At 38.5% G+C, this 26,109-nt stretch overlaps 3 protein-coding genes across 3 annotated transcripts; 2 read left to right on the top strand and 1 right to left on the bottom strand.

Moving 5' to 3' along the window:
- Positions 1-1,483: 1,483 nt before the first annotated feature.
- Positions 1,484-7,339, bottom strand: crabp2b (cellular retinoic acid binding protein 2, b). The gene is made up of 4 exons (XM_058047120.2): positions 7,236-7,339; positions 3,348-3,526; positions 1,967-2,083; positions 1,484-1,893 (listed from the first exon to the last, which is right to left on the bottom strand). The coding sequence occupies exons 1-4, from the start codon at positions 7,327-7,329 to the stop codon at positions 1,843-1,845; spliced, it is 441 nt and encodes a 146-aa protein (XP_057903103.2). The 5' UTR covers positions 7,330-7,339; the 3' UTR covers positions 1,484-1,842.
- Positions 7,340-8,572: 1,233 nt separating this feature from the next.
- On the top strand, positions 8,573-10,101 carry mrps21 (mitochondrial ribosomal protein S21). Its single transcript, XM_058047363.2, has 2 exons — positions 8,573-8,759; positions 9,487-10,101. The coding sequence occupies exons 1-2, from the start codon at positions 8,677-8,679 to the stop codon at positions 9,665-9,667; spliced, it is 264 nt and encodes an 87-aa protein (XP_057903346.1). The 5' UTR covers positions 8,573-8,676; the 3' UTR covers positions 9,668-10,101.
- Positions 10,102-11,014: 913 nt separating this feature from the next.
- rprd2a (regulation of nuclear pre-mRNA domain containing 2a) lies at positions 11,015-25,442 on the top strand. The gene is made up of 10 exons (XM_058047362.2): positions 11,015-11,561; positions 13,195-13,324; positions 15,229-15,380; positions 16,642-16,694; positions 16,779-16,905; positions 17,004-17,179; positions 19,092-19,434; positions 20,697-20,909; positions 21,810-21,980; positions 23,150-25,442. The coding sequence occupies exons 1-10, from the start codon at positions 11,387-11,389 to the stop codon at positions 24,700-24,702; spliced, it is 3,093 nt and encodes a 1,030-aa protein (XP_057903345.2). The 5' UTR covers positions 11,015-11,386; the 3' UTR covers positions 24,703-25,442.
- The last annotated feature ends 667 nt before the right edge of the window (positions 25,443-26,109 follow it).

Genomic DNA, 26,109 nt, shown 5'->3' with positions numbered 1-26,109 from the left:
TGGAAACATGAATTCTAAAATAAATTAAAATTAAAATTAAAATTAAAATTAAAATTAAAATTAAAATTAAAATTAAAATTAAAATTAAAATTAAAATTAAAATTAAAATTAAAATTAAAAAGTCCCCACCTCAACCCTATCAATCATACTGGAATGATATTGTACATTAGCAGGTCCAACCACAAAATATCACTTCACAAGTGTTCTTCTGGACAAATGAACATTTCCCCCAAACAGCCCACAGAGAGGAAATTATGAGAGCCGTAAAAAGGGAGCAACTTTAAATTGTCTGATTTTCATTTCCTGTGGGCGTAATAGCCCGGTGACACAGTACCTACATCCATTCAGTGCTCAATGCCACCATTGAGTTGACTAATGAACCATAATAAGGACTATTCGGTCCAGCTTCTATGGTCTTTTGTGCTTACATCCTCTTGTCAGCAACTTTCCTTCAACAACCATGATTGCCTTGGATCAAAAGTCGGACTTGAGTACCTCCAGGCCTTGAAACCACAGCATTCCAACGCTTGTGCTCCACCACAAGGCCCCATTACATCACTGCGGGAGGAATGAACTGGCTCGCTCGGCTAACAAGGAGGGACTGAATATGGTTTTGATTTCTCCTCTGAGAATTTTTCGAAGAGTAAGATTTTTCAGAGTATGGACGACTCTTACCCGTTCAGTGACGAAAGCCAGTTAGAACATTCGTATCAGCATCAACTGTAAAGAGCTTGTCTTTAATCCTGGCCAAAACATCATTCCCGGGAATCCCAAGGAAGAATCTGAGGCTCCATCAGCAGAGAACTGACCTCCACCTCAATGATGGAATGGAACCAACTTCTTTGAAGGATCATGGTTGATCTTGGAGGGACTCCTCAACTTCCACCCATGCATCTTCTTCCGCTTATCCAAGGTCGGGTCGCAGGAAAACCAAGACTTCCCTTTCCATGAATAATAATAATAATAATAATAATAATAATAATAATAATAATAATAATAATAATAATAATAATAATAACAATAATAATAATAATAATAATAATAATAATAATAATAATAATAATAACTCCGGTTTCCTCCCACAAACAAACACTTTGCTAACAGCACTCGATTCATCACACTGCAACTTAATACTCAAAATGTGTATAAACAAATACTAATACTAATTTATACTGATACTAAAATACTAATACTAAAATACTAGTTTTGCAAGGGGGCGGCACAGCTCAGAGACCAGGGTTCAATTCTCTCCGTGCATAAGTGGGTTTTCTTTTCCGGGTACTCCGGTTTCCTCCCACATTCCAAAAACATGCTAGGTTAATTAGCCACTCCAAATTGTCCATAGATATGAAGGTGAGTGTGAATGGTTGTTTGTCTATATGTGCCCTGTGATTGGCTGGCCACCAGTCCAGGGTGTACCCCGCCTCTCGCCCGACGACGGCTGGGATAGGCTCCAGCACCCCTGAAAATAAAAATAAAAATAAAAATAAAAATAAAAATAAAAATAAAAATAAAAATAAAAATAAAAATAAAAATAAAAATAAAAATAAAAATAAAAATAAAAATAAAAATAAAAATAAAAATCCTCCCACAAACAAACACTTTGCTAACAGCACTCGATTCATCACACTGCAACTTAATACTCAAAATGTGTACAAACAATACTAATACTGGGTAAAAAAAACAGCTTACAATATGAAAGCAAACTCCTTATTGATGAATTCAATGTATCTCACCAACTCATACGTTAGATTAAGCATTTTTCCAGACCCACTATTGGTGCTTTGGTCGAGCCTAAAGCAAGTAAATATGAAGCATGCATGATGTATGACAGCCTTGTCCTCATTCTCTTTCATAAACCCTGGTGCAGACGACGTCCCCTGCTGTCATCGTCTGGAAAAAGAAAGTGAAAGTGTTGAACACAAAGCACGACAGTCAGCATTTTAAAAGTGTCATCGTTATTTACCAGTATCAGTTCGCCATCATTTGTTAGCTCTCGGGTCCATGTGGTTTTTGGTCCCTCGCCTTTTTGTAAAGTCTGCACACAGCTGATCTTACGCTCTGACTCCCATGTCGGAAAACTCTTCATTAAAAGAAAGAAATTATGAAAGTGGTTTCTTGACAACAAAAGCTCTGCATTGCAGTTTACAGCATCGTAGACCCAAAGTGATAAAGGTTATAAAGCCATTTCTAAAGCATTGGGACTCCAGCCAACCACAGTGAGAGCCATTAACACTAATGGTTAGAACATGGAACAGTCTGGGGCTGTTTTGTTGCTTCAGGACCTGGAAGACTTGCTGTGATAAATGGAACCATGAATTCTGCTGTCTACCAAAATAAATATGGTGGTGGTAGTATGATGGTCTGAGGCTGTTTTGCTGATTCAGGACCTGGAAGACTTGCTGTGATAAATGGAACCATGAATTCTGCTGTCTACCAAAAAATATCCCACAAGCAACAGTAAAATATGGTGGTGGTAGTGTGATGGTCTGAGGCTGTTTTGCTGATTCAGGACCTGGAAGACTTGCTGTGATAAATGGAACCATGAATTCCGCTGTCTACCAAAAATAAATATGGTGGTGGTAGTATGATGGTCTGAGGCTGTTTTGCTGATTCAGGACCTGGAAGACTTGCTGTGATAAATGGAACCATGAATTCTGCTCTCTAACAAAAAATATCCCACAAACAATAGTAAAATCTGGTGGTGATAGTGTGATGGTCTGAGGCTGTTTTGCTGATTCAGGACCTGGAAGACTTGCTGTGATAAATGGAACCATGAATTCCGCTGTCTACCAAAAATAAATATGGTGGTGGTAGTATATGGTCTGAAGCTGTTTTGCTGATTCAGGACCTGGAAGACTTGCTGTGATAAATGGAACCATGAATTCTGCTGTCTACCAAAAATATCCCACAAGCAACAGTAAAATATGGTGGCGGTAGTGTGATGGTATGAGGCTGTTTTGCTGATTCAGGACCTGGAAGACTTGCTGTGATAAATGGAACCATGAATTCCACTGTCTACCAAAAGTAAATATGGTGGTGGTAGTATGATGGTCTGAAGCTGTTTTGCTGATTCAGGACCTGGAAGACTTGCTGTGATAAATGGAACCATGAATTCTGCTGTCTACCAAAAAATATCCCACAAGCAACAGTAAAATATGGTGGTGGTAGTGTGATGGTCTGAGGCTGTTTTGCTGATTCAGGACCTGGAAGCCTTGCTGTGATAAATGGAACCATGAATTCTGCTGTCTAACAAAAAATATCCCACAAGCAACAGTAAAATATGGTGGCGGTAGTGTGATGGTCTGAGGCTGTTTTTGCTGCTTCAATGGAACCGTGTTCAATACCGTGCAGGGACATCCATCTACTGTGGTCTCGTTGAAAGACTGACCCACAGTGAATGAAACGTGGGTGGTGCGGATGCTGGTGGACGTTTTGATGGACAGACTGGCTCCCTGCTGTGCGATTTCCACTGCAGGACTGGACGCCGCCGCCACAGCGATTTTCCTCACAAACATATTCACACCTGAGAACAAGGGAACAAAAAAGTGACGTCAAATTGGTAGATTTTGAAACCAGACATTTTTTTTTGATTTATGAAATATTCCCGGACTCCTTCCCTGGGAGGTGTTCTGGGCATGCCCAGTCGGGAGAAGGGTCTTGGACACTGGAAGAGGTGGCCGAGTACCTTGTTTTGTTTTGTTTGTTTCTCATAATAATATGGCTTTAAAAAATGATTTTTTTAATGTTTTGAGTGACTAAAATTATCTCATTTTTTCCTTATAATATTAAGAGTTTAGTCGTGAAAAATTGCATCTTTTTTCCTGCTACTAAAATGACGTTATTTTCCCTCATATTACGACATTTTTTTTGTCAAATTGCTACTTTTTAGATGACAAGATTACAACTTTTTTTCTTAAATAATATTTCTTAAATGCTGATTTTTCAATTTTTGCTGTTTTCTTTGTTGTTGTTACATGTCACATGTTACATGACACTCCCGTTCTAAAATTAAAATTAAAATTAAAATTAAAATTAAAATTAAAATTAAAATTAAAATTAAAATTAAAATTAAAATTAAAATTAAAATTAAAATTAAAATTAAAATTAAAATTAAAATTAAAATTAAAATTAAAATTAAAATTAAAATATAGCAACAGTAAAATATGGTGGTGGCAGTGTGATGGTCTGGTGCTGTTTTGCTGATTCAGGACCTGGAAAACTTGCTGTGATAAATAGAACCATGAATTGTAAAATTAAAATTAAAATTAAAATTAAACCCTATCATAGCAACAGTAAAATATGATGGTGGTAGTGTGATGGTCTGGTGCTGTTTTGCTGATTCAGGACCTGGAAGACTTGCTGTGATGAATGGAACCATGAATTCTAAAAAAAAAATTAAAATTAAAATTAAAATTAAAATTAAAATTAAAATTAAAATTAAAATTAAAATTAAAATTAAAATTAAAATTAAAATTAAAATTAAAATTAAAATTAAAATATATTAGGACAAAAATTAAAATTAAAATATATTAGGACAAAAATTAAAATGTAAATTGTAAAATGTAAAAACAAAAACAAACTTAAACTATATTAGGAAAGCAGGAAGTGAACAAATGTAACAGTTACTGATTGTAAAAGTACTAGATGGAGGGGTAGGATTTAATAAGCTTTGCTTCTTCCTACTCCTTTTGGACATGTGGAACTGTGAACTGATTATGGGATGCATTCAATTGTAATCTGATGCATGTTCAAATGAAATTAAACCATTACCATTACCATTACCATTACCAAAGGGTAATAGTAATCCAATACATTTCCAACTTTCATTGAATAAGGTCCTTCAGAACAGAACGTCAGGGTTTGCTACAGCTTATATGGGGAAGAAGCACACATGTACCGCATTAGCTTGGGGTTGGGGAGACCCCGGGCCAGGCAGGGATGTCTGTTGTATAGCAGCCCAGCCGCTGCTGCATGGGGCCCATGTTGAGGCTTAGTTCCGTTTACACTGGCTCTAATTACAGCCGCATGAGGACTACCCTGCCTCAGATGAGTCCAATCTAGCATGGCTCCTCAGCTTGTTTGTCTTCTGATTTTTAATGGATGCCACTGCTTGTCCTCCTCCTGACCTCCCTTGTGCAGCCCTACGACAAGTACTTAAAAACAAAACCATTCACCAGGACCAGGAATTTGATAAGAACTGGATTTTTGGTGCATCTTTACATCACTTTTGTAACATATAACTCATTTTTTCGCAACAATTAAAAGGTGAATCTAAATGTTTACTCTAATGGAAACGCTAAATCTACATTTAAATGTAACATTTAAAATCAAAATGTTCAATATAAGGCTGCACGGGGTCCAAGTGGTTAGCACCAGGCCTCACAGCTAGGAGACACAAGTTCAATTCCACCTTCGGCCATCTCTGTGTGGAGTTTGCATGTTCTATTTGATATTGTGATTTACACTATAAATATTAGTCCTCTATTTATTTTATACACATGAAAAAAAGAATGCTATTGTTAGCATGCTAACACCTAGCAAAATAGCGCTAAGTGGTTGTACAAGTGCCTATCTCTGAAAATGCTAAAAATGTTACAATAATTATGTTAGCATACTAACATGATCATACTTTTATGATATTCATTAACACTGCAAAAAATGTTAGTGTACTAATGTTAGCATGCTAGCAATGATAGGTTGCTTACACTGAGCGTAATTATGTCGACTTGTGAAATTGGTGGAAAAAATGCTATTCTAATGTTAGCATGCTAGCAATGCTGACATGTTAACACCCGGCATGATAGTGCTGTGTTCATACAAGTGACATGAAGGCAATGCTAACACGTTAATGTTAGCATGATAACACCTAGCAAGTGTTTCTATATGGGTGTGCCCATGAAAATAGCAAAACGTGCTATTGTGCTAATGTTAGCATGCTAACAATGGTAGGTTGCTTACACCAAGCATAATGTAGTCTACTTATGAAATTGGTAGAAAAAAATGCTATTCCAATGTTAGCATGCTAGCAATGCTAACATATTAACACCCGGTATTATAGTGCTGTGTTCATACAAGTGACTATCCATGAAAACAGCTAAAAATGCTACTATGCTAATATTACCATGAAGGCAATGCTAACACGCTAATGTTAGCATTGGTGTAGAAAAATCAGCGTAGAAAAAATTGGTAGAAAAAAATACTATTCTAATGTTATTATGCTAACAATGGTAGGTTGCTTGCACCAAGCATAATCTAGTCTACTTATGAAATTGGTAGAAAAAATGCTATTCTAATATTAGCATGCTAGCAATGCTAACATGTTAACACTCGCCATGATAGTGCTGTGTTCATACAAGTGACTATCCATGAAAACAGCTAAAAATGCTACTATGCTAATATTACCATAAAGGCAATGCTAACATGCTAATGTTAGCATGCTAATGTTGCTAATGTTGCTAACATGCTAATGTTAGCATTGGTCTAGAAAAATCGGTGTAGAAAAAATTGGTAGAAAAAAATACTATTCTAATGTTAGCATGCCAGCAATGCTAACATGCTAACAACAATGCTAACATGCTAATGTTAGCATTATAACATCTAGCAAGTGTTTCTATATGGGTGTACCCATGAAAATAGCAAAAAATGCTAGTATGCCGATATTAGCATGCTAACACCTATAGCACAATGCACCAGGAAGTATATATGAAATATCCCGAGTATTTTGAAGATTTTTTTTTGTGAAGTTATATGCACAAATGCCAAAAATTGTCTTATTTTGACCCCGCCTCTCGCCCGAAAACAGCTGGGATAGGCTCCAGCACCCCCACAACCCTTGCGAGGATAATCTATAGAAAATGAATGAATGAATATACTGTATAAGTGCAAAATGTAAATGTTAAATTTAAGAAAAAAATGTGTCGGACCAACTCAAACAGATTAATTTAGTATAATATAGTTAATTAACAAAATAAAACATAAACATAAAATTTTCACTGCAACATGCTTTAGAAAAAAACAAAAGTAATTCTCTATCCCTTGTTCTAAATGCACACAGGTTTATAATTCTTTCGACGATTTAACAAGTTTAAATAATTGTTTATTCTCAAAATTGCTAAGTATATATGATAGTTTTCAAAACATGAAAAAGAACAATGTCACAAAAAACAATGCATTATTATAATGATACATACATGTACATACTGATTTGACTTTTAAACACATTTACTACTTACCCAAAGCTTTTAAAAGTTCCTCAAAATTTTCCGATGACTTCATTTTCCATTTTCCAGAGAAGTCTGGGATTTGGGTCTCCATTTGGGTCTCCATCTCGTCGATCCGTTTCTCTGTGTATGTGTGTGTGTGTGTGTGTGTGTTGGTGTGCAAAGTTCACTTTTACTCCTCCTCCGCTTGCATTTGCTCCTTTTTTCTATTGGCTGGCTGCTCCCTGGATGTAAAACCGATCCATCCAATGGAAGTCGATCCAAGCTGCACCCTCCATCATCGAGGTGAGGCATTTGGATACCAGATGGGGAAAAAGTCTGCTAAATGCGTTGTTCGTGTAAACGAACACTAGATGGTGCTATTAATCGTGTCAAAATCTAAACTAAACTTAATGTCTTAGGGGCGCTGTAGTAGTCTAATAAAACTCCACGTTCAAATAATTTGAAAGCTGATCTATTATCTATATCTATTCATGCAATATTTGCAAGTAAATTAATGCATTCATAATCAATAATTTCCATCAATAATATTTCATCAATATCAACAATCAATAATCATAAGAATATTTAATACCTGACTGCTGTGCCCCGCTTTTACTCTTGTTTTAGCTGTGTATTAACGAATGAATGTTGTATTTTAAGGTATCTTTTACTCTGTTTACTTGCTTTTATTCAACTCCATTCTTCTGTAAAGTGTCTTTGAGTATTTTGAAAAGCGCTATACAAATAAAATGTATTATATTATTATTATTATTATTATTATTATTATTATTATTATTATTATTATTATTATTATTATTATTATTATTATTATTATTATTATTATTATTATTATTATTATTATTATTATTATTATTATTATTATTATTATTATTATTATTATTATTATTATCAGGCTCCAGCACCCCCCGCGACCCTCGTGAGGAAAAGTGGTAGAAAATGAATTATTATTATTATTATTATTATTATTATTATTATTATTATTATTATTATTATTATTATTATTATTATTATTATTATTATTATTATTAATAAAGCCTTTAATGGCATGTGTTAAATTCGATGGGTGCGATTCCTGGTTTGGGAAGCTCTCGTGCATATGTCAGTCAAAGCCTCATCCAAATATAACAATAAAACGGAATATTTAATTTAACATGTATTACAGTTGGGGAACGTGTGTTATATTGGGGACTGTTGAACACGGAACGGGGAATTGCGGACAGGAAGTGACGTAATAAGTTAGCCAGTGTGGAGTAGATTGTCTTGTGTTACGGCCGCAAACAGTAGCTTGTTTTGGGGATTATTGTGCCTTTTTTTGGAACCTTGTATCTTGCTACTAAAAGCCTGTTGTTACGGTGATAACTACACTACAAAGGATTGTTACAATTTATTAGGAACTATTGACCGTTCAATAGTGTTTCTACACGGTCACTTCCGTCGCAAACGGGGCGACATGGCGAGACATCTTCGCTTTGTGGCGCGGACTGTGATGGTCCAAGACGGCAACGTTGATGCGGCGTACAAACAACTGAACAGGTAAAGCTTTGTTTATTAATATTTTATTGATATATATGATACATCCATATTTACGGTCAAATCGAGGAGAAGTACCAAGCTGTCGTTAGCTAAGGCAACCTTCCGCGCAATGTCACGGAACTGCGCAGGCGCTGTGGTGGCTTCTCGTGTGCCCGCACGAGGACAGCACCGTAAATCAACAAATAGGATTGTTTTTTTGTAGTTTTATAACATTGTCTCTTTCTAATATGTAATATAATGTACTTCGAAATAAATTAGAATTATTGACACTACCTCCCGACAACGGGCAATCTAATATTAATGCTACAAGTTAGCAGTAGCAGAAGTCATAGTAGTGTAGCAGTGTTGAATACAAATGCTTCAAATGCTTCAAAGACGCACTCAGACTCTGAAAACACAAAACGGAAGTTGGCGAGGCTACCAGGAAGTTAGCCGTGCCGCCAGCTGTGAAGGTAATCTGTCAAATCATGAGATTGTAAACATTTGCGATGTGTGTGCAGTGATGGAAGAAAGTCAATATGTAAAATTTGTTTTACCTGTATTCATTTTTTTCGTCAAATACTGAATTTTTGTTATTTATATTGTGATTTTGCATTTGAGAATGTCCTCCTTTCCACTTGCAGTTCAGCTGTGCAACAAGTGTGTATGTTGCTTAACTCCAATGTAACCAAAAATGAACATAGTCTTGGTCTTCTTCCTTTGGAGTTTACATAACCATATATTTCAGGGTCCTGAACCAGGATGGGATCATTGAGACAGTGAAGCGCAAGCGGTACTTCGAGAAACCCTGCAGGGAGCGACAACGGAAGAGCTACGAGAACTGCAAGCGGATCTACGACACTGAAATGGCGAGGAAAATTGCCTTCATCTCCAGGACGAACAGAACTGATCCCTGGCTTGGAATGTGATAAAAGGATTATTGGAGTCAGGAAGTTGGGGGAAAAATGAAGCAGGAAAAATAGTTTTCATCATCATCTTTATCATCTCACAAATGCTCCTTTTTTATGACACAAAACCTGTTATGAAACATAATTGTGCTTAAATTTGGAAAGTAAATATTTAGCATTCTGCTCCTTTATCATAGCACAAAAGCATATTTGTACCTTTCATTGATTGAAGCTCATAACGATTGTAGACCTCTTTACTGACATCCAAAATATTATCAATGGAATCATCATTGTGTTATCAAAATTATATATTGTATTATACAGTGTAGTTAGTAGTCTTTTTTTTTGTATTTACTTTGGCTCAATGGTCAATTTCGTCATTAAATCACAAGAGGATACTCCAAAAAACAACTTGCTTGTGTAGTTACCACCACTGTAGTTAATTTCATTAATTCATTAGTTCATTAATTCATTCGAGTACTCTATAGAACTTAAGTGTTAAACTGCATTAAAAGGAAACAAGTCAAGCACTAGGACCAAGCGGAAAACGGCCTCCTAAGCTGACGCCTGTTTGCAATAAGATCAACGATTGGCTCAGCCGTTTTCTGTTAGCTAGCGTGTGATTGGCTGTACCTGCTGTCACTCCACGAGCCTCTGGAGTAGCATGTTTGTTTTTCATCAGACTTGTGACCCTGTATGTCCCACCCACCTCTAACAATTGGAAATTTTATGGTTTTTTTTGCTAAATTAACACAAAACTTGATATTAGAAAAGGATACGTATATCAAAAGCATCAATTTAAACATATTACAGCTAATTACATTTGTTGAAGTGGAGTCAAAAATGTGCCATATTTGTGGGTTACGGTGCAAAATTCTGTTTCGATCCATTACCAAAACAATACAGAGATACTTTTTACTTGAAATGTTTTAGTCAAAATTAATAATAATAATTTAACAATATATAAACACAATATAACTTAAAAGTAAGGGTCCGATAATACTACTACTCCCACCCCAAACGTTACACCATCATAAAGGCGCTTTAATTGAACCAAACTTGAACGTTGCTTTTAACACACAATAAATCTAGATTGCAGTATTTGTATGCCTGCTATGTGATCAAAATACTCTTAAAGGGAGTAAACGTGCTTAAACGTCAGAGACATGAAAGATGTCTGAAAGAACACACCTGACTTACAAGAAAGGTTGGACTACAAAGGTTTAACATTGCGAGGAATAGCGCCTAATAATACCTCTTTACATAGTAGTTTATGACATACAATACAAAACATGACATTAATGTTTTGTTTAGTACTGTAACTTGTAACTATACGATACTTCAACGTTGAACGAAGGTTTAAAACACGAACTTGTTGTTTGGTATCCATCTTGAATGTTGATTTTACCCAAAACGGATATCCGCCTTTTTAGGTGTTCCAGTTACTTTTTACCGGCTAGGAACTCCGGTAGTTTGACTTTCCAGTATAGTACTGCGACGCAGCCTTCTTAATTCAATACGCTACATTTTTAATTCATAAAATACACACGTAAAAATAGTTTTCACACAGAAGCTAATTCATTTGAATTACAGAAAGTGTGTATAAACATTTACGGTTTAAAATACGACAATGGCTGCGTATCGCTACCGAAAGCTAGCAGGCTAAAGCTAGTGCTAGCCATTAGCTTAGTTTTTGGTGTGTTTCAGCGAGGTCATAACGTAAAGGCAGGATCTTAAAACATGGCAGCGGTTAAAGGGAGCGATTCGGGTACCTCGTTTGAGGCCGTGTTGGACAGAAAGTTACTCAATGTGACAAACACAATGGATTCCATTCAAGGACTGTCAACGTGGTGTATCGACTACAAGAAGTACCACAGCATGATAGTGAGACAGTGGATCAAGTGTTTGAAGAAATGTAAGTAGCACGAACTTTTTGTTTTCTTTCAGAAAGTTGATAATTAATCACTTATTTAAATTGCTAACCAGTGTAAATTCCACGTACTGTACTATTACGTTCATCAGGTCTTAGCCACTAGTTCGGTCTCCAAAGCAACGTCGTGTTTACATTCAAATTGAAATTATACCCATTTAAAAACAACATAGATGCTAACATGTGTATTGATATGAACATAGATGTGTCCCTACTACTATAAGTAGTGTTTTCTTAACTTGTTTTATGGTAATGCTTTAATTTCATTTGAACATACATCAGATTACAATTGAATGCATCACATAATCAGTTCACAGTTCCACATGTCCAAAAGGAGTAGGAAGAAGCAAAGCTTATTAAATCCTACCCCTCCATCTGGTACTTTTACAATCAGTAACTGTTACATTTGTTCACTTCCTGCTTTCCATAATACAGTTTAAGATGTGTTTCAGGCTACTGTCACTGGAGTAATACACATTTTGTTGTATTTACTAACATGAAACAGGCAATTCAAGAAACAATACAAGCAGTTGATGTTTGCTAAATAAAAAACAAAACAAAAAAAAAAACCTTAAACTGTATTATGGAAAGCAGGAAGTGACAAGTGATGCTAATGTTAGCATGATAGCTCAGTATTTCCATGTCCTGTTAGGGGACTGTCAATAAACTACTAGATTACAAAGCACGTTTGAATAGCATGGCGGCACCGATATGAAAATGTGAAAAAAGGGAAATTATGCTCATGTTAGCATGCTAGCACTAACATGCTGACACTTAACATAATAGCGCCATTTGTTTATAGACGATTCTACTCATGAAAACGTTTAAAATATTGATGTGAGCAATGCTAATGCTAGCATGCAAAACCGTAAAATAATACAAATTAATAACTTAAACTATATTAGGAAAGCAGGAAGTGAACAAATGTAACAGTTACTGATTGTAAAAGTACCAGATGGAGGGGTAGGATTTAATAAGCTTTGCTTCTTCCTACTCCTTTTGGACATGTGGAACTGTGAACTGATTATGGGATGCATTCAATTGTAATCTGATGCATGTTCAAATAAAATCAAACCATGTCCATTAAATTGCGTAAATGAAATATTTTCCATCAGAAAATGCAAATAAAGGGCATTCAGAAGATGCATTCAAAGACACTGCAAATTATATATTGTATTCTATGCTGGTCACTCTGTGTCAGTATTGGTATTCTACTGTTCAGTCAAGACATACAAGCACCAGACTTGATCGCCCGAGCAACAGGCTTTTATTGCGGGGTTGTGTGATCTCACAACAGGCACCATAATAATACCGAATAAAAACTCTAATACTTCTACTGTTGAGCCCGTAGCCGGGTAGTAGGAGTGTCAAGGTGACTATAGGGGTGTTATTTCATGTCAGGAGGACTCTAATGATGTTACAACACATATTTAGGGGTGCTATAACTAAATGTAAATGTACTTATCATGCCGGCGAAAGAATTTTAGGCGCATGCGACAACTTTAATGACGTAAAAAACGCTTTTGTTAGCATGCTAACACTGAGCAGAATGTTATGTTATGGGACTAACCAGTGTTGCTTATTGACATTTGACATCACTGTCTCTCTTCCCCAACAGCTGACACGTCGCACAAGCTCAACCTTTTTTACCTCGCCAATGATGTCATTCAGAACTGTAAAAGGAAAAACGCTCTGGTCTACCGCACTGCATTCGCTGACGTGCTCCCCGAGGCTTTCCTGCTGTTAAAGTAAGTACGGACTTTTGTTGAGGGGCTGCTACCACGTCATGATGTGTCGTCTCCCAGTAATTGTTTTGTTTGTACATGAAAACGGCTAAAAATGCTACAATGCTAACATGATGCTAACACCTAGCATGATAGTGGTAAGTGTTTATAAATGTGGATTTAATGCGTATTATTGGTGTGAACTTGCTAGGTGTTATCATGCTTAACATAAACATAAACATGTTAGCATTGCCTTCATGTCACTTGTATGAACACAGCACTATCATGCTGGGCGTTAACATGTTATCATTGCTAGCATGCTAACATGAGAATAGCATTTTTGCTAACATAAGCACACTAGCATTTTTTGCTATTTTCATGGGTACACCCATATAGAAACACTTGCTAGGTGTTATCATGCTAAGATGTGTTAGCATTGCCTTCATGGTAATATTAGCATAGTAGCATTTTTAGATGTTTTCATGGATAGTCCCTTGTATGAACACAGCACTATCATGCTGGGCGTTAACATGTTAGCATTGCTAGCATGCTAACATGTGAATAGCATTTTTTCTACCAATTTCATAAGTAAACATGATTATGCTTGGTGTAAGCAACCTACCATTGTTAGCATGCTAACATTAGCACATAGCATTATTTTTTTATTTTCATTGGTACACCCATATAGAAACACTTGCTAGGTGTTATCATGCTAACATTAGTGTGTTAGCATTGCCTTCATGGTAATATTAGCATAGTAGCATTTTTAGCTGTTTTCATGGATAGTCACTTGTATGAACACAGCACTATCACTATCATGCTGGGTGTTAACATGTTAGCATTGCTAGCATGCTAACATTAGAATAGCATTTTTCTACCAATTTTGATTAGTAGACATGATTATGCTTGGTGTAAGCATGCTAACATTAGCACACTAGCATCTTTTGGCTATTTTTATGGGTACACCCATATAGAAACACTTGCCAGGTGTTATCATGTTGACATTAGCATGTTAGCATTGCCTTCATGGTAATATTGGCATAGTATCATTTTTAGCTGTTTACATGGATAGTCACTTGTATGAACACAGCACCATCATGCTGGGTTTTAACATGTTAGCATTGCTAGCATGCTAGCATGAAAATAGCATTTTTTTTCTACCAATTTCATAAGTAGATTATAAGTAAGTCATAAGTAGATTATGCTTGGTGTAAGCAACCTACCATTGCTAGCATGCTAACATTAGCACACTAGCATTTTTTGCTATTTTCATGAATATGAACTCATGCAGCCACCTAGCGCTATCATTATAGGTGTTAACATGTTAGTATGCTAACATAATTATACTAACAGTTTTAGCATTTTCAGAGATAGGCACTTGTACAACCACTTAGTGCTATAGCGAGCATGCTATATGTTAGCATGCTAACGATAGCTTTCTTTAAGTCATTAAAGTTTTCACGGGCAAGGAATTTAATTATATGGATAAAATAAATGGAGGACTAATATTTATGGTGTAAATCACAATATTGGGGGAACTATGGTTACGTTACGTAACGTTAGACCACCAGCGAGTTAACACTTCATCAACGGCACCATTTGCCAGTTCAGATTCACAAAGTCAATTCTAAATGAATGATTTATCAGTTATTATTATTATCATCATCCCTAATTTATATGCACATGATAAACCGCGGCCATCTGATGCTTTATAAGATGACAGACCCGATGTCGGCATGTGACGGCGGCATTGAATCAGTCAGTCCAACTGTTCAAAGCTCTCACTCGGCCCGCACAACCTGGATATGAACGTCAAAGCGATCCACATCACCGACACAATCATATCCATCTCTCACTGTGACTTTATTTCAGCCTTGAAATAAACATGTGATAGAGTCTCCTCCCCTCTGTTGTTTGTTTTCACTCAGACATGAAGGTGATGCCAAGGTGGTGAAATCCGTGGAGAGGATTCTATCCATTTGGCAGGAGAGAAGTGTGTACTCGGATGCACTGATCACCGAGCTCAGGAATAGCTTAGTCAAAGAAGAATCCCCACCGGTGACACCGGTGGAGCAAAAAAGTGAGCATGTCAACGTTTATTTTCCTCACCACACAAAACACAGCTAGGCCATATGGTCCAATACGCATATCCTGGCAATTAATAACTGAATGAATAGCAATAAGCAATATTCATCCCATTCTTTCTACAACAATAGAAGGTGAGATGTGACAAAAACACTACAATTTGAATATTAGCTTTAAATTATATGAAATGTGAAAATTGTAACTGGTTCATGGTGTTATATTTGTACATAAATGGTTATTTTCATGGCTGAACGGTGGTCAAGTGGTTGGCGCACATGCCTCACAGCTAGGAAACCCGAGTTCAATTCCACCCTCTGCAGTCAATTATTTGTAAATAGAAAGTTGAATGCTTGAATTTAAATTAAAAATTGAATATTTTCATAGTGGCTGCACATTGGTCGAGTGGTTAGCGTACAGGCCTCGCAGCTAGGTGACCCGAGTTCAATTCCACCCTCTGCAGTAAATTATTTGTAAATAGAAAGTTTTCATTCCAAAAACATGTCTATTAGTTTATTTATCCATGTTTATGCTTGCAAAAAACGCTAAAGTCATCACACAGTAACTTAACACCCCAAAGGTGTACCTAAAAATATACAAAGAAGTACCAATATGAGTTTTGAAGTTTCCCATCCTGCATTGTGTCTGAGCGAAGCAGTTAATTGGAGGACATGCGGCATAGAAAAGGGGTTAGTGCGCAGGCCACACAGCCAGGAGACCCGTGTTCAATTCCACCCTTGGCCACCTCTGTGTCGAGTTTGCATGTTCTCCCTATGCATGTGTGGGTTTTTTCCGGGTACTCCGGTTTCCTCCCACATTCCAAAAACATGCTAGGTTAATACTAGTACTAGGTACTAGGGATGTCCAATATTGGCTTTTTTGACGAAAACCGATATTGTCCATCTCTCAATTTCCAATACCGATACTGATATGTGTAACATGACATATCCTCGATGGTGGAAAATTATAGCCATAACATAGTCCTAGCCTGAGTTATTATTATGATTATGTTATTATTGTGCCTGTTGTGAGCTAATTTACTGTAAACCTGTTCTAGTGCATGTCTCATCAATCAATTACTGACACCCAGTGGCCAATGTTGAATACTACAGTCACAGTCAATACAAATTGTATTATCCCATCTTATATCTGTCAGAAAATATCAGAATATTTTGTAAAAAACTCGATGAGTCATGACACATGAGTTTTCTATTTATTATTATTTATTAAAAACATTGTTTTGTCCTATTTATTCAAAGATCCAGTAGAGTCCAAGGCAGAGCTTCGGTCCAAGATTGTTGCAGAATTTGTGGTAAGGTTTTATGAATCTTCAGCCATTAAATCTATAATCTATCTCTTTGACATTGTGACTGACTATCGCCTGTGCTTCTCCAAGCCCCAGGCGCTGATGGAGCAACTTTCCCAGTACAAGAGGTCCCTGGAGGAGGTGGACCTGAGAGAAAAACAAGTGGCAGCGATGAGGGTTGATATCTGCAGTTCTGACGCGCTCAAGAAACTAAAAGGTCCCAATATGATACACCTCTTATCCAAGCTATACAAACAGTGTTTTTTGCTTTTGTTGTCAGTCCTCTGAGCTATTTTCTCTGCTAACTTTTTGCAGATAAGGCAGGAGGAAAGAAATTCTCCCGGGACTTTGAAGAAGGCAGTACACAGCTCCAAGAGTTTGTTAAATTTTTTGACAGACAAAACAAAACGGGGGCTCCTCTCCTGGAAGCCTTGAGCAACGCAGATATCTTCTATGAGATGCAGTACAAAGAAGTCAAGATTGTCGCCAATGTAAGTGGAATATAGGAAAACTCTACTTTGCTTCATTTTAGCAAGATTTGTCACAATATATTAACAAATTGTGGATGAATACGGTCTATTATGACTCAAAAATATGCAAATGTATGTACATTTTAGATCTTTTTTGCTTAAATGAAGCATTGCCAAGCATAAAAATGGTCAAATTAACTATAATACAAATACTGTATTTTCTGGACTATTAAGTCGCTCCGGAATATAAGTCGCACAAGGCCAGAAATGCATAAGTAGTTACAAAAAAACATACATAAGTTGCACTGGAGTATAAGTCGCACAAGGCCAAAAATGCATAATTGGGCAGAAAAAAAACATACATGAGTTGCACAAGGCCAAAAATGCATAATTAGGTCGAAAAAAACATACATAAGTCGCACTAGAGTATAAGTCGCACAAGGCCAAAAATGCATAATTAGGGAGAAAAAAAACATACATAAGTCGCTCCAGAGTATAAGTCGCACAATGCCAAAAATGCATAATTAGGTAGAAAAAAAACATACATAAGTCGCTCCGGAGTATAAGTCGCACAATGCCAAAAACGCATAATTAGGTAGAAAAAAAAACATACATAAGTCGCACTGGAGTATAAGTCGCACAAGGCCAAAAATGCATAATTAGGTAGAAAAAAACATACATAAGTTGCTCCGGAGTATAAGTCGCACAATGCCAAAAATGCATAATTAGGTAGAAAAAAACATACTTAAGTCGCTCCGGAGTATAAGTCGCACAATGCCAAAAATGCATAATTAGGTAGAAAAAAAACATACATAAGTCGCACTGGAGTATAAGTCGCACAAGACCAAAAATGCATAATTAGGTAGAAAAAAACATACATAAGTCGCTCCGGAGTATAAGTCGCACAATGCCAAAAATGCATAATTAGGTAGAAAAAAAACATACATAAGTCGCACTGAAGTATAAGTCGCACAATGCCAAAAATGCATAATTAGGTAGAAAAAAACATACTTAAGTCGCTCCGGAGTATAAGTCGCACAATGCCAAAAATGCATAATTAGGTAGAAAAAAAACATACATAAGTCGCACTGGAGTATAAGTCGCACAAGACCAAAAATGCATAATTAGGTAGAAAAAAACATACATAAGTCGCTCCGGAGTATAAGTCGCACAATGCCAAAAATGCATAATTAGGTAGAAAAAAAACATACATAAGTCGCACTGAAGTATAAGTCGCACAATGCCAAAAATGCATAATTAGGTAGAAAAAAACCTACATAAGTCGCACTGGCGTATAAGTCGCACAATGCCAAAAATGCATAATTATGTAGAAAAAACATACATAAGTCGCACTGGAGTATAATTCGCACAATGCCAAAAATGCATAATTAGGTAGAAAAAAACATACATAAGTCGCACTGGAGTATAAATCGCACAAGGCCAAAAATGCATAATGATGTAGAAAAAAACATACATAAGTCGCACTGGAGTATAAGTCGCACAATGCCAAAAATGCCTAATTAGGTAGAAAAAAACATACATAAGTCGCACAAGGACAAAAATGCATAATGACGTAGAAAAAAACATACATAAGTAAATAGCTACATGAGGTAAAATACAAATACAAGGCATTCAGAAGACACATTCAAAGACATTGATTAAATGTAGTACCCGCCACTGGTCACGAGGCGTCAGTAATATTACAGTAATGTTCGGTGAGACACACAAGCACCAGACTTGTGTTTGCTAATGTTGTGGCCTTAACCTAAAACTGAACTCTGAACCCTCGACCACACACAAGTCTTATTTATGTCTTTTGTCTTATTACGTCAACTTTATTGGCTATTCCGAGTGTAAAGGTGACTATAGGGTTGTTATTTCATGTCTAGAGGGCTCTAATAATGTTGCTATGCTGTCCACCCTTTCTCTCAAGGCATACCAGACATTTGCCAACCGGGTGTCCCACTTGAAGCGCAAGCTGGACAACCTAAAAGCCACCTTACCGGACTTGGACGAGTCGCCTATTCCGTCACCGTCTGCTGACGCACCGTCTCCGACGGGCTCGGAATCGCCTTTCCACGACCTCGAGCTGACCAACCCCGATCCAGATGTTGATGGTTGCATAATGGATGAGGAGGCGGAGCCCCCAGCCCCGAGTCCTCTGTCGTCGATCGGAGAATCCCCCAAACGGGCGTTGAATCTTGGGGAAAATGATAACCGTGAAGTGGAGGACATGGAGCTCTCAGATGAAGAAATAGTCAGCGGAGGCATTATTGGTGAGTAATAATGTTTATTATTTTTCTGACCTACATTTCATCCAATTTATGGGCACCCTAACTCAGATTTGTCACAGCGCCACAAAGTACCAACAGGAAATGACATCAAAATGTAGTAATTAATCTTTATATTATATTTGCATGTAGACCCAATCAGTATCGGCCATTTTTGACTATTTTGACTGATTTTTCAAGGTATTTAGAATACTGTGTTCTTGGGCTACATAAACAAGGAACGAGGGTGGAATTGAACTCGGGTCTCCTAGCTGTGTGGCCTGCGCACTAACCACTTTCAATGCCGCATGTCCTCCAATGAACTGCTTTGCTCAGACACAATGCAGAATGAGAAACTTCAAAACTCATATTGGTACTTCTTTGTATATTTTTAGGTACACCTTTGGAGTGTTAAGTTACTGTGTGATGAGTTTAGTGTTTTTTTGCAAGCATACACAAGTTGTTTTCTTTATAATAGACATGTTTTTGGAATGTGGGAGGAAACCGGAGTACTCCACACAGAAATGGCCGAAGGTGGAATCGAACTCGGGTTTCTTAGCTGTGAGGCCTGCACGCTAACCACTCGAGCGCCGCGCAGCCACAATGAAAATATTCAATTTTTAATTTAAATTCAAGCATTCAACTTTCTATTTAAAAAATAATTTATTGCCGAGGGTGGAATTGAAATTGGGTTTCCTAGCTGCGAGGCATGTGCGCCAACCACTTGTCCACGGTGCAGCCATGAAAATAACCATTTATGTACAAATATAACACCATAAACTAATTACAGTTTTCACACTTGGAACATTCACATTTTTTTTCAATGCTTAAACTTGTGTACGCTACATGACTCCATGCTTTTTGACTTCCTGGTTTCTGTGTAGCGTTCTTTTACATGGGGGAAAAAAATGCACGCCGAGCTCTTATAAAAACTACTTCTGCCACTTTGTACCGATTTTAGCATCTGCTGAAAATCACTCACAACATGGCCGTTGTCTAAATAGCTATCAAAAGTGTTGAGGAACCAAGATAATTACATCTTATCTGCAGTCATGTGTGCCCTAATATGGTGGTAGTAGTGTAAGCGGTCTGGGTGGGGGGGGGGCTGCATAAGTGCTGCTTTACTGGGAAGCTGGGGTTCACTCATGAGCTTTGGGCTAGTGTTAGCTACATGGACAAGATTCATAATACCAAGTAAACAAACGTAACTGTGCTTAAAACAAGCCAAGTGTGGTTTTTCACATTGACTGTTGTTTTTCCTCCCACAGTGGAAGAACACATGAAGGGCCCCAGAAACTCGGATCCAAACCATCCACCCAATGTGGTCGCTAAAACCACGGAGCCATCGGTAGCAGCAGCGGCACAGCCTGCCTCTCGTGGTGCTACATCTGTACCGTCCCCTACAGACAGCGTGGAAAATGTTGACCTGGGTAAAATTGGTTCCATCCTCAACAGTTTAAGTTCGGCTATGAAAACCACAGGTGAGAAGAACTGGAGATGGAGGTACAGTACAGTACAGTACAGTACAGTACAGTACAGTAGGTCCCTGTATATGTTTGATCAAAATATATTTTTAGTGGAAAAACCAGCCATTTTATACATCTTTGTTTACTATTTGGGCTGCACAGTGGACGAGTGGTTCGCGCGCAGGCCTCACAGCCCGGAGACCCGAGTTCAATTCCGCCCTCGGCCATCTCTGTGTGGAGTTTGCATGTTCTCCCCGTGCATGCGTGGGTTTTCTCCGGGTACTCGGGTTCCCTCCCACATTCCAAAAACATGTCTATTATTTTATTTAGCCATGTTTATGCTTGCAAAAAAAAAACACTAAACTCATCACACAGTAACTTAACACTCCAAAGGTGTACCTAAAAATACACAAAGAAGTACCAATATGAGTTTTGAAGTTTCCCATCCTGCATTGTGTCTGAGCAAAGCAGTTCATTGGAGGACATGCGGCATAGAAAGTGGTTAGTGCGCAGGCCACACAGCTTGGAGACCCAAGTTCAATTCCGCACTCGGCCATCTCTGTGTGGAGTTTGCATGTTCTCCCCGTACATGCGTGGGTTTTCCCCGGTTTCCTCCCACATTCCAAAAACATGCTAGGTTAATTAGCGACTCCAAATTGTCCATAGGTATGAATGTGAGTGTGAATGGTTGTTTGTCTATATGTGCTCTGACTTAATAAATGTTTACTATTTTAACTTTGTTCTACAAAAATGATGATGACATAGTCGCTTACACATGCAAAACTAAAGTTGTTATGATCTGCAAGGTATGCTGAGTAACTTCCTGCTAGGTAAATGGTGCAGTTACATTGTGATTTTGTTTGTTTGTTTGCTGAACCCATAGGTTTGTTTTGTGTGTCCCTCTTTGTAATACAGGACCATCAGTGGAGAGCCCCACTGCTGCTGGCTCTTATTCATCAGTAGCGACCTTACCCGCTCCATCCCAGGATGCTAGTTCTCTGGTTGACATCCTGGCAAAGGTGGATGTGAGCCCTGCAGATATCCTTAGTGCTCTGTCCAAGGTCCAGGCCCAAGGGGGCCTTGAGGGTGAGTCTTTTTTTTCTGTATACAGTTCCAGTCTGTTTTTTCTACCTAATTATGCATTTTTGGCCTTGTGTGACTTATACTACAGTGCGACTTATGTATGTTTTTTCTACCTAATTATGCATTTTCGGCCTTGTGCGACTTATACTCCAGTGCGACTTATGTATGTTTTTTTCTACCCAATTATGCATTTTTTGCCTTGTGCGACTTATGTATGTTTTTTCCTACCTAATTTTGCATTTTTGGACTTGTGCGACTTATGTATGTTTTTTTCTACCTAATTATGCATTTTTGGCCCTGTGCGACTTATGTATGTTTTTTCCTGCCTAATTATGTATTTTTGGCCTTGTGCGACTTATACTACAGTACCACTTATGTATGTTTTTTTTCTACCTAATTATGCATTTTTGGCTTTGTGCGACTTATGTATGTTTTTTTTTTTACGTAATGCATTTTTGGCTTTGTGCGACTTATACTCCAGTGCGACTTATGTATGTTTTTTTCTACCTAATTATGCATTTTTGGTCTTGTGCTACTTGTACTCCAGTGTGACTTATGTATGTTTTTTTTCTACCTAATTATACATTTTTGGCCCTGTGCGACTTATTTATGTTTTTTCCTGCCTAATTATGTATTTTTGGCCTTGTGCGACTTATACTAGAGTACCACTTATGTATGTTTTTTTTTCTACCTAATTATGCATTTTAGGCTTTGTGCGACTTATGTATGTTTTTCCTACCTAATTATGCATTTTTGGCCTTGTGCGACTTATGTATGTTTTTTTTTTTTTTACATAATGCATTTTTGGCCTTGTGCGACTTATGTATGTTTTTTTTTTTTACATAATGCATTTTTGGCTTTGTGCGACTTATACTCCAGTGCGACTTATGTATGTTTTTTTCTACCTAATTATGCATTTTTGGTCTTGTGCTACTTATACTCCAGTGTGACTTATGTATGTTTTTTTCTACCTAATTATGCATTTTCGGCATTGTGCGACTTATGTATGTTTTCTTCTACGTAATTATGCGTTTTTGGCCTTGTGCGACTTATGTATGTTTTTTACTCTGGAGCGACTTATAGTCCAGAAAATCCGGTATATATGTATCATACATACGTATATCATACTCTTATTTAAACATGATTCTGTGTCCTTCACTGTCTTCAATCAGGCATCACTTCTCTTCTGAGCAGCCCTGCTACGAATGTCCCCGCCGAGTCCTCCAAGACGGGCAAGGCTCCTCCCTCTTCCTTGTTCACGTCCGCTTCAGCAGCTCCCACTCAGAGCTCCACGGCCTCCTCTGCTCCACTCGTGCCTTCATCATCATCATCATCATCATCATCTATCACCACCGTACAGCAGAGGACAGGCCCACCACCAGAGCTTCCTGAGAACAAACCAACCCCTGCCCCGGTGCAGGTTGCCCACCGAGACGTTGGTTTGACCGCAGAAACCGACGCCACAAAACCAGACAGTTTAGAATCCAAAATTCACAACTTCCTGCACGGCAACCCTGCTTTTAACAACTTTGACCTCAGCTTCAACATGAATCCACCCCTGAGGGCGGATACCCTGAGTCCGGGAACGGGAACGGACACACAGGATGGGACACCGGTGCGGGACGAGGGAGGAGGCACCCCGACTCAAGACGAGGCCATGGACATTCCGGCGGGGCCTGAAAGTGGGGCTCCAACTCCCTTAGCCGTCCAGAAGAACCTCGCACAGAACCCCGAGACCACTAAACTGCAGATGCAGACGAGTGTTGCCCAAAATGGGCGGTTGTACCAATCGTACCCATATGGGGACCGTAGTACGACAGAACCTGTCGCACAGTACCAGCCCGGAGGTCCCGGAGTCGGCACACAGACCGTCGAGGCCTTCGAAGGCACGGGTGATAGGGGTTGGTACGGCAAGACGTACCCAGGGAGGGGGTTCCAGCCGCCCACGGGTTACAGTGTGACAATGCCTGCTAAAAACCAGCCGTCGGGAGAATTTGAGTCTCAGGACCCTCAAGGTTTTACCGCTCAGCAAGGTGTTTTCTTCGGAAGCCTTCCCCCCGTCCCCAAGTTACCACCCCCTCCAGTTGTCTTTGACGCACCCCCCGCCGGAACCGGCCATCCAACCGCTCTCTCAGAGAAGCATCCGGAACCCCAAACAGACTTTGGGGACTTGTGCCAGAACAGAAGTGTACCCGGGATGGTGCTTCAGGACCATTTACCCGAGTCATACGAGGACCAGCACCCCCTCTTAGACAACATGCGCTACCCCGAAGACCACGAGCATTACCGCGAGGACGCCCCCCCCCACCACCCGGGCCCTCACTTTCCAAACAGCCCTTACAGCCACCCGGATGCTCCTTTCTATCCGCAGGGCGGTCCTCGACACCCCCCTCCTAGAATCAGGGGGCACCTGACGCCCCCGAACTCCACCTCACAGGATCTTTTTTACAACCAGGATTACCAGAGACAGAGCCCCCCTCGCCCTCACAATGCACTCAGACGCCCGCCGCCCCATTTTGAGAGGCGCCCTCCAGGTTTGCGACCCCCACATCGCCCTTCCTTCGCACCCCCGCACCCGTTCCCTCGGGGGCCCCCTCGTGTGCCTTTACCTCATTTATACGGTCCGGAACCGAGATTAAGAGGTAAACGCTTGGGTCCCAGGGGAGGGTTGAATCCGGGTCCCATGTTTGGTCCGAAAAGACCCTTCCCGCCCCCACGGTACTGAGGGCAAACCTCTATGAAGGACCCTTTCACTGTCACGGGTGGGACCACATTTGAAGAACAACACGTCCAAATCCCAAAAATAGCCAAGAATACAGAAATTCCGGAAGACGGAAACAAACAGGAAAGAATCCAGAATCTCCCAGAATGCCGGAAGGAAAAAAATGGCGGAAGATGAAAGAAAACAAGAAGGTGCATATAAACATATTTCTTTCACTTTTTTGGTTATTTTGTCCCATTTGAGTACATAATCAATAAGTTTGATACCCGCCAGTGTTTGCATGGTATGGATGTGGTCGAGTGTCATGAGCTAGCCACAGCTAGCGAGCTAGCTAGCCTGGAAAGGATGTACTTGATGCTAATGTTTTTATTATTTTTCCCCCCTGAATGATCTTCCTTCTGCAATACAATACAATACAATACATAACGTTAGCATGATGGGAAATCATATTTTACAGTAAGTTGACTATGATGTTAATATTTGAAGTGATGGGTCTCGCCTTGGTCATAGTTTGCCCCTTTTTCCACTTAAACAGAGACGAGGAGTGAAAGAGCTCTTTTAGCCTCCGACCCGTGAATATTTTTTTGGAAATGGGGGGGGGGGGCTTCAGTTTCATTTATTTGTACTGACTTATAATAAAAGTTTGATTTTGAAAAAAAAAACAAAAAAAAACAGAAAAAAATGTTGTTTCTGCATCACACTCATTCTTCAGTGTCGTCTGAGAACGTCAACATCCCAACAACCAAACGGAGGAAAAAAAAACCTAATTTATTAGCATAGCAATCTCTTTCAAAAGTTACATTATGAAATTTCGGAAACTTCGGAAATCATTTAAGTCTTAATTGAATCACTAAAATGCGACTTACGTATGTTTTTTTTCTACCTAATTATGCATTTTTGGTCTTGTGCGACTTATGTATGTTTTTTTTTTTACCTAATTATGCATTTTTGGCCTTGTGCTACTTATACTCCAGTGTGACTTATGTATGTTTTTTAACCTAATTATGCATTTTTGGTCTTGTGCGACTTATACTCCAGTGCGACTTATGTATGTTTTTTTAACCTAGTTATGCATTTTTGGTCTTGTGCGACTTATACTCCAGTGCGACTTATGTATGTTTTTTTCTACCTAATTATGCATTTTTGGCATTGTGCGACTTATACTCCAGTGCGACTTATGTATGTTTTTTTCTACCTAATTATGCATTTTTGGCCTTGTGCGACTTATACTCTAGTGCGACTTATGTATGTTTTTTTTCTACCTAATTATGCATTTTTGGCCTTGTGCGACTTATATATGTTTTTTTCTACCTAATTATGCATTTTTGGCCTTGTGCGACTTATACTCTAGTGCGACTTATGTATGTTTTTTTTCTACCTAATTATGCATTTTTGGCCTTGTGCGACTTA

This window comes from Doryrhamphus excisus, linkage group LG7, assembly GCF_037039965.1.
Source record: "Doryrhamphus excisus strain RoL-2023G ecotype Guam linkage group LG7, RoL_Dexc_Guam_v1.1, whole genome shotgun sequence".
Taxonomy (NCBI): domain Eukaryota; kingdom Metazoa; phylum Chordata; class Actinopteri; order Syngnathiformes; family Syngnathidae; genus Doryrhamphus; species Doryrhamphus excisus.
This window is presented reverse-complemented; position numbering and strand designations above follow the sequence as displayed.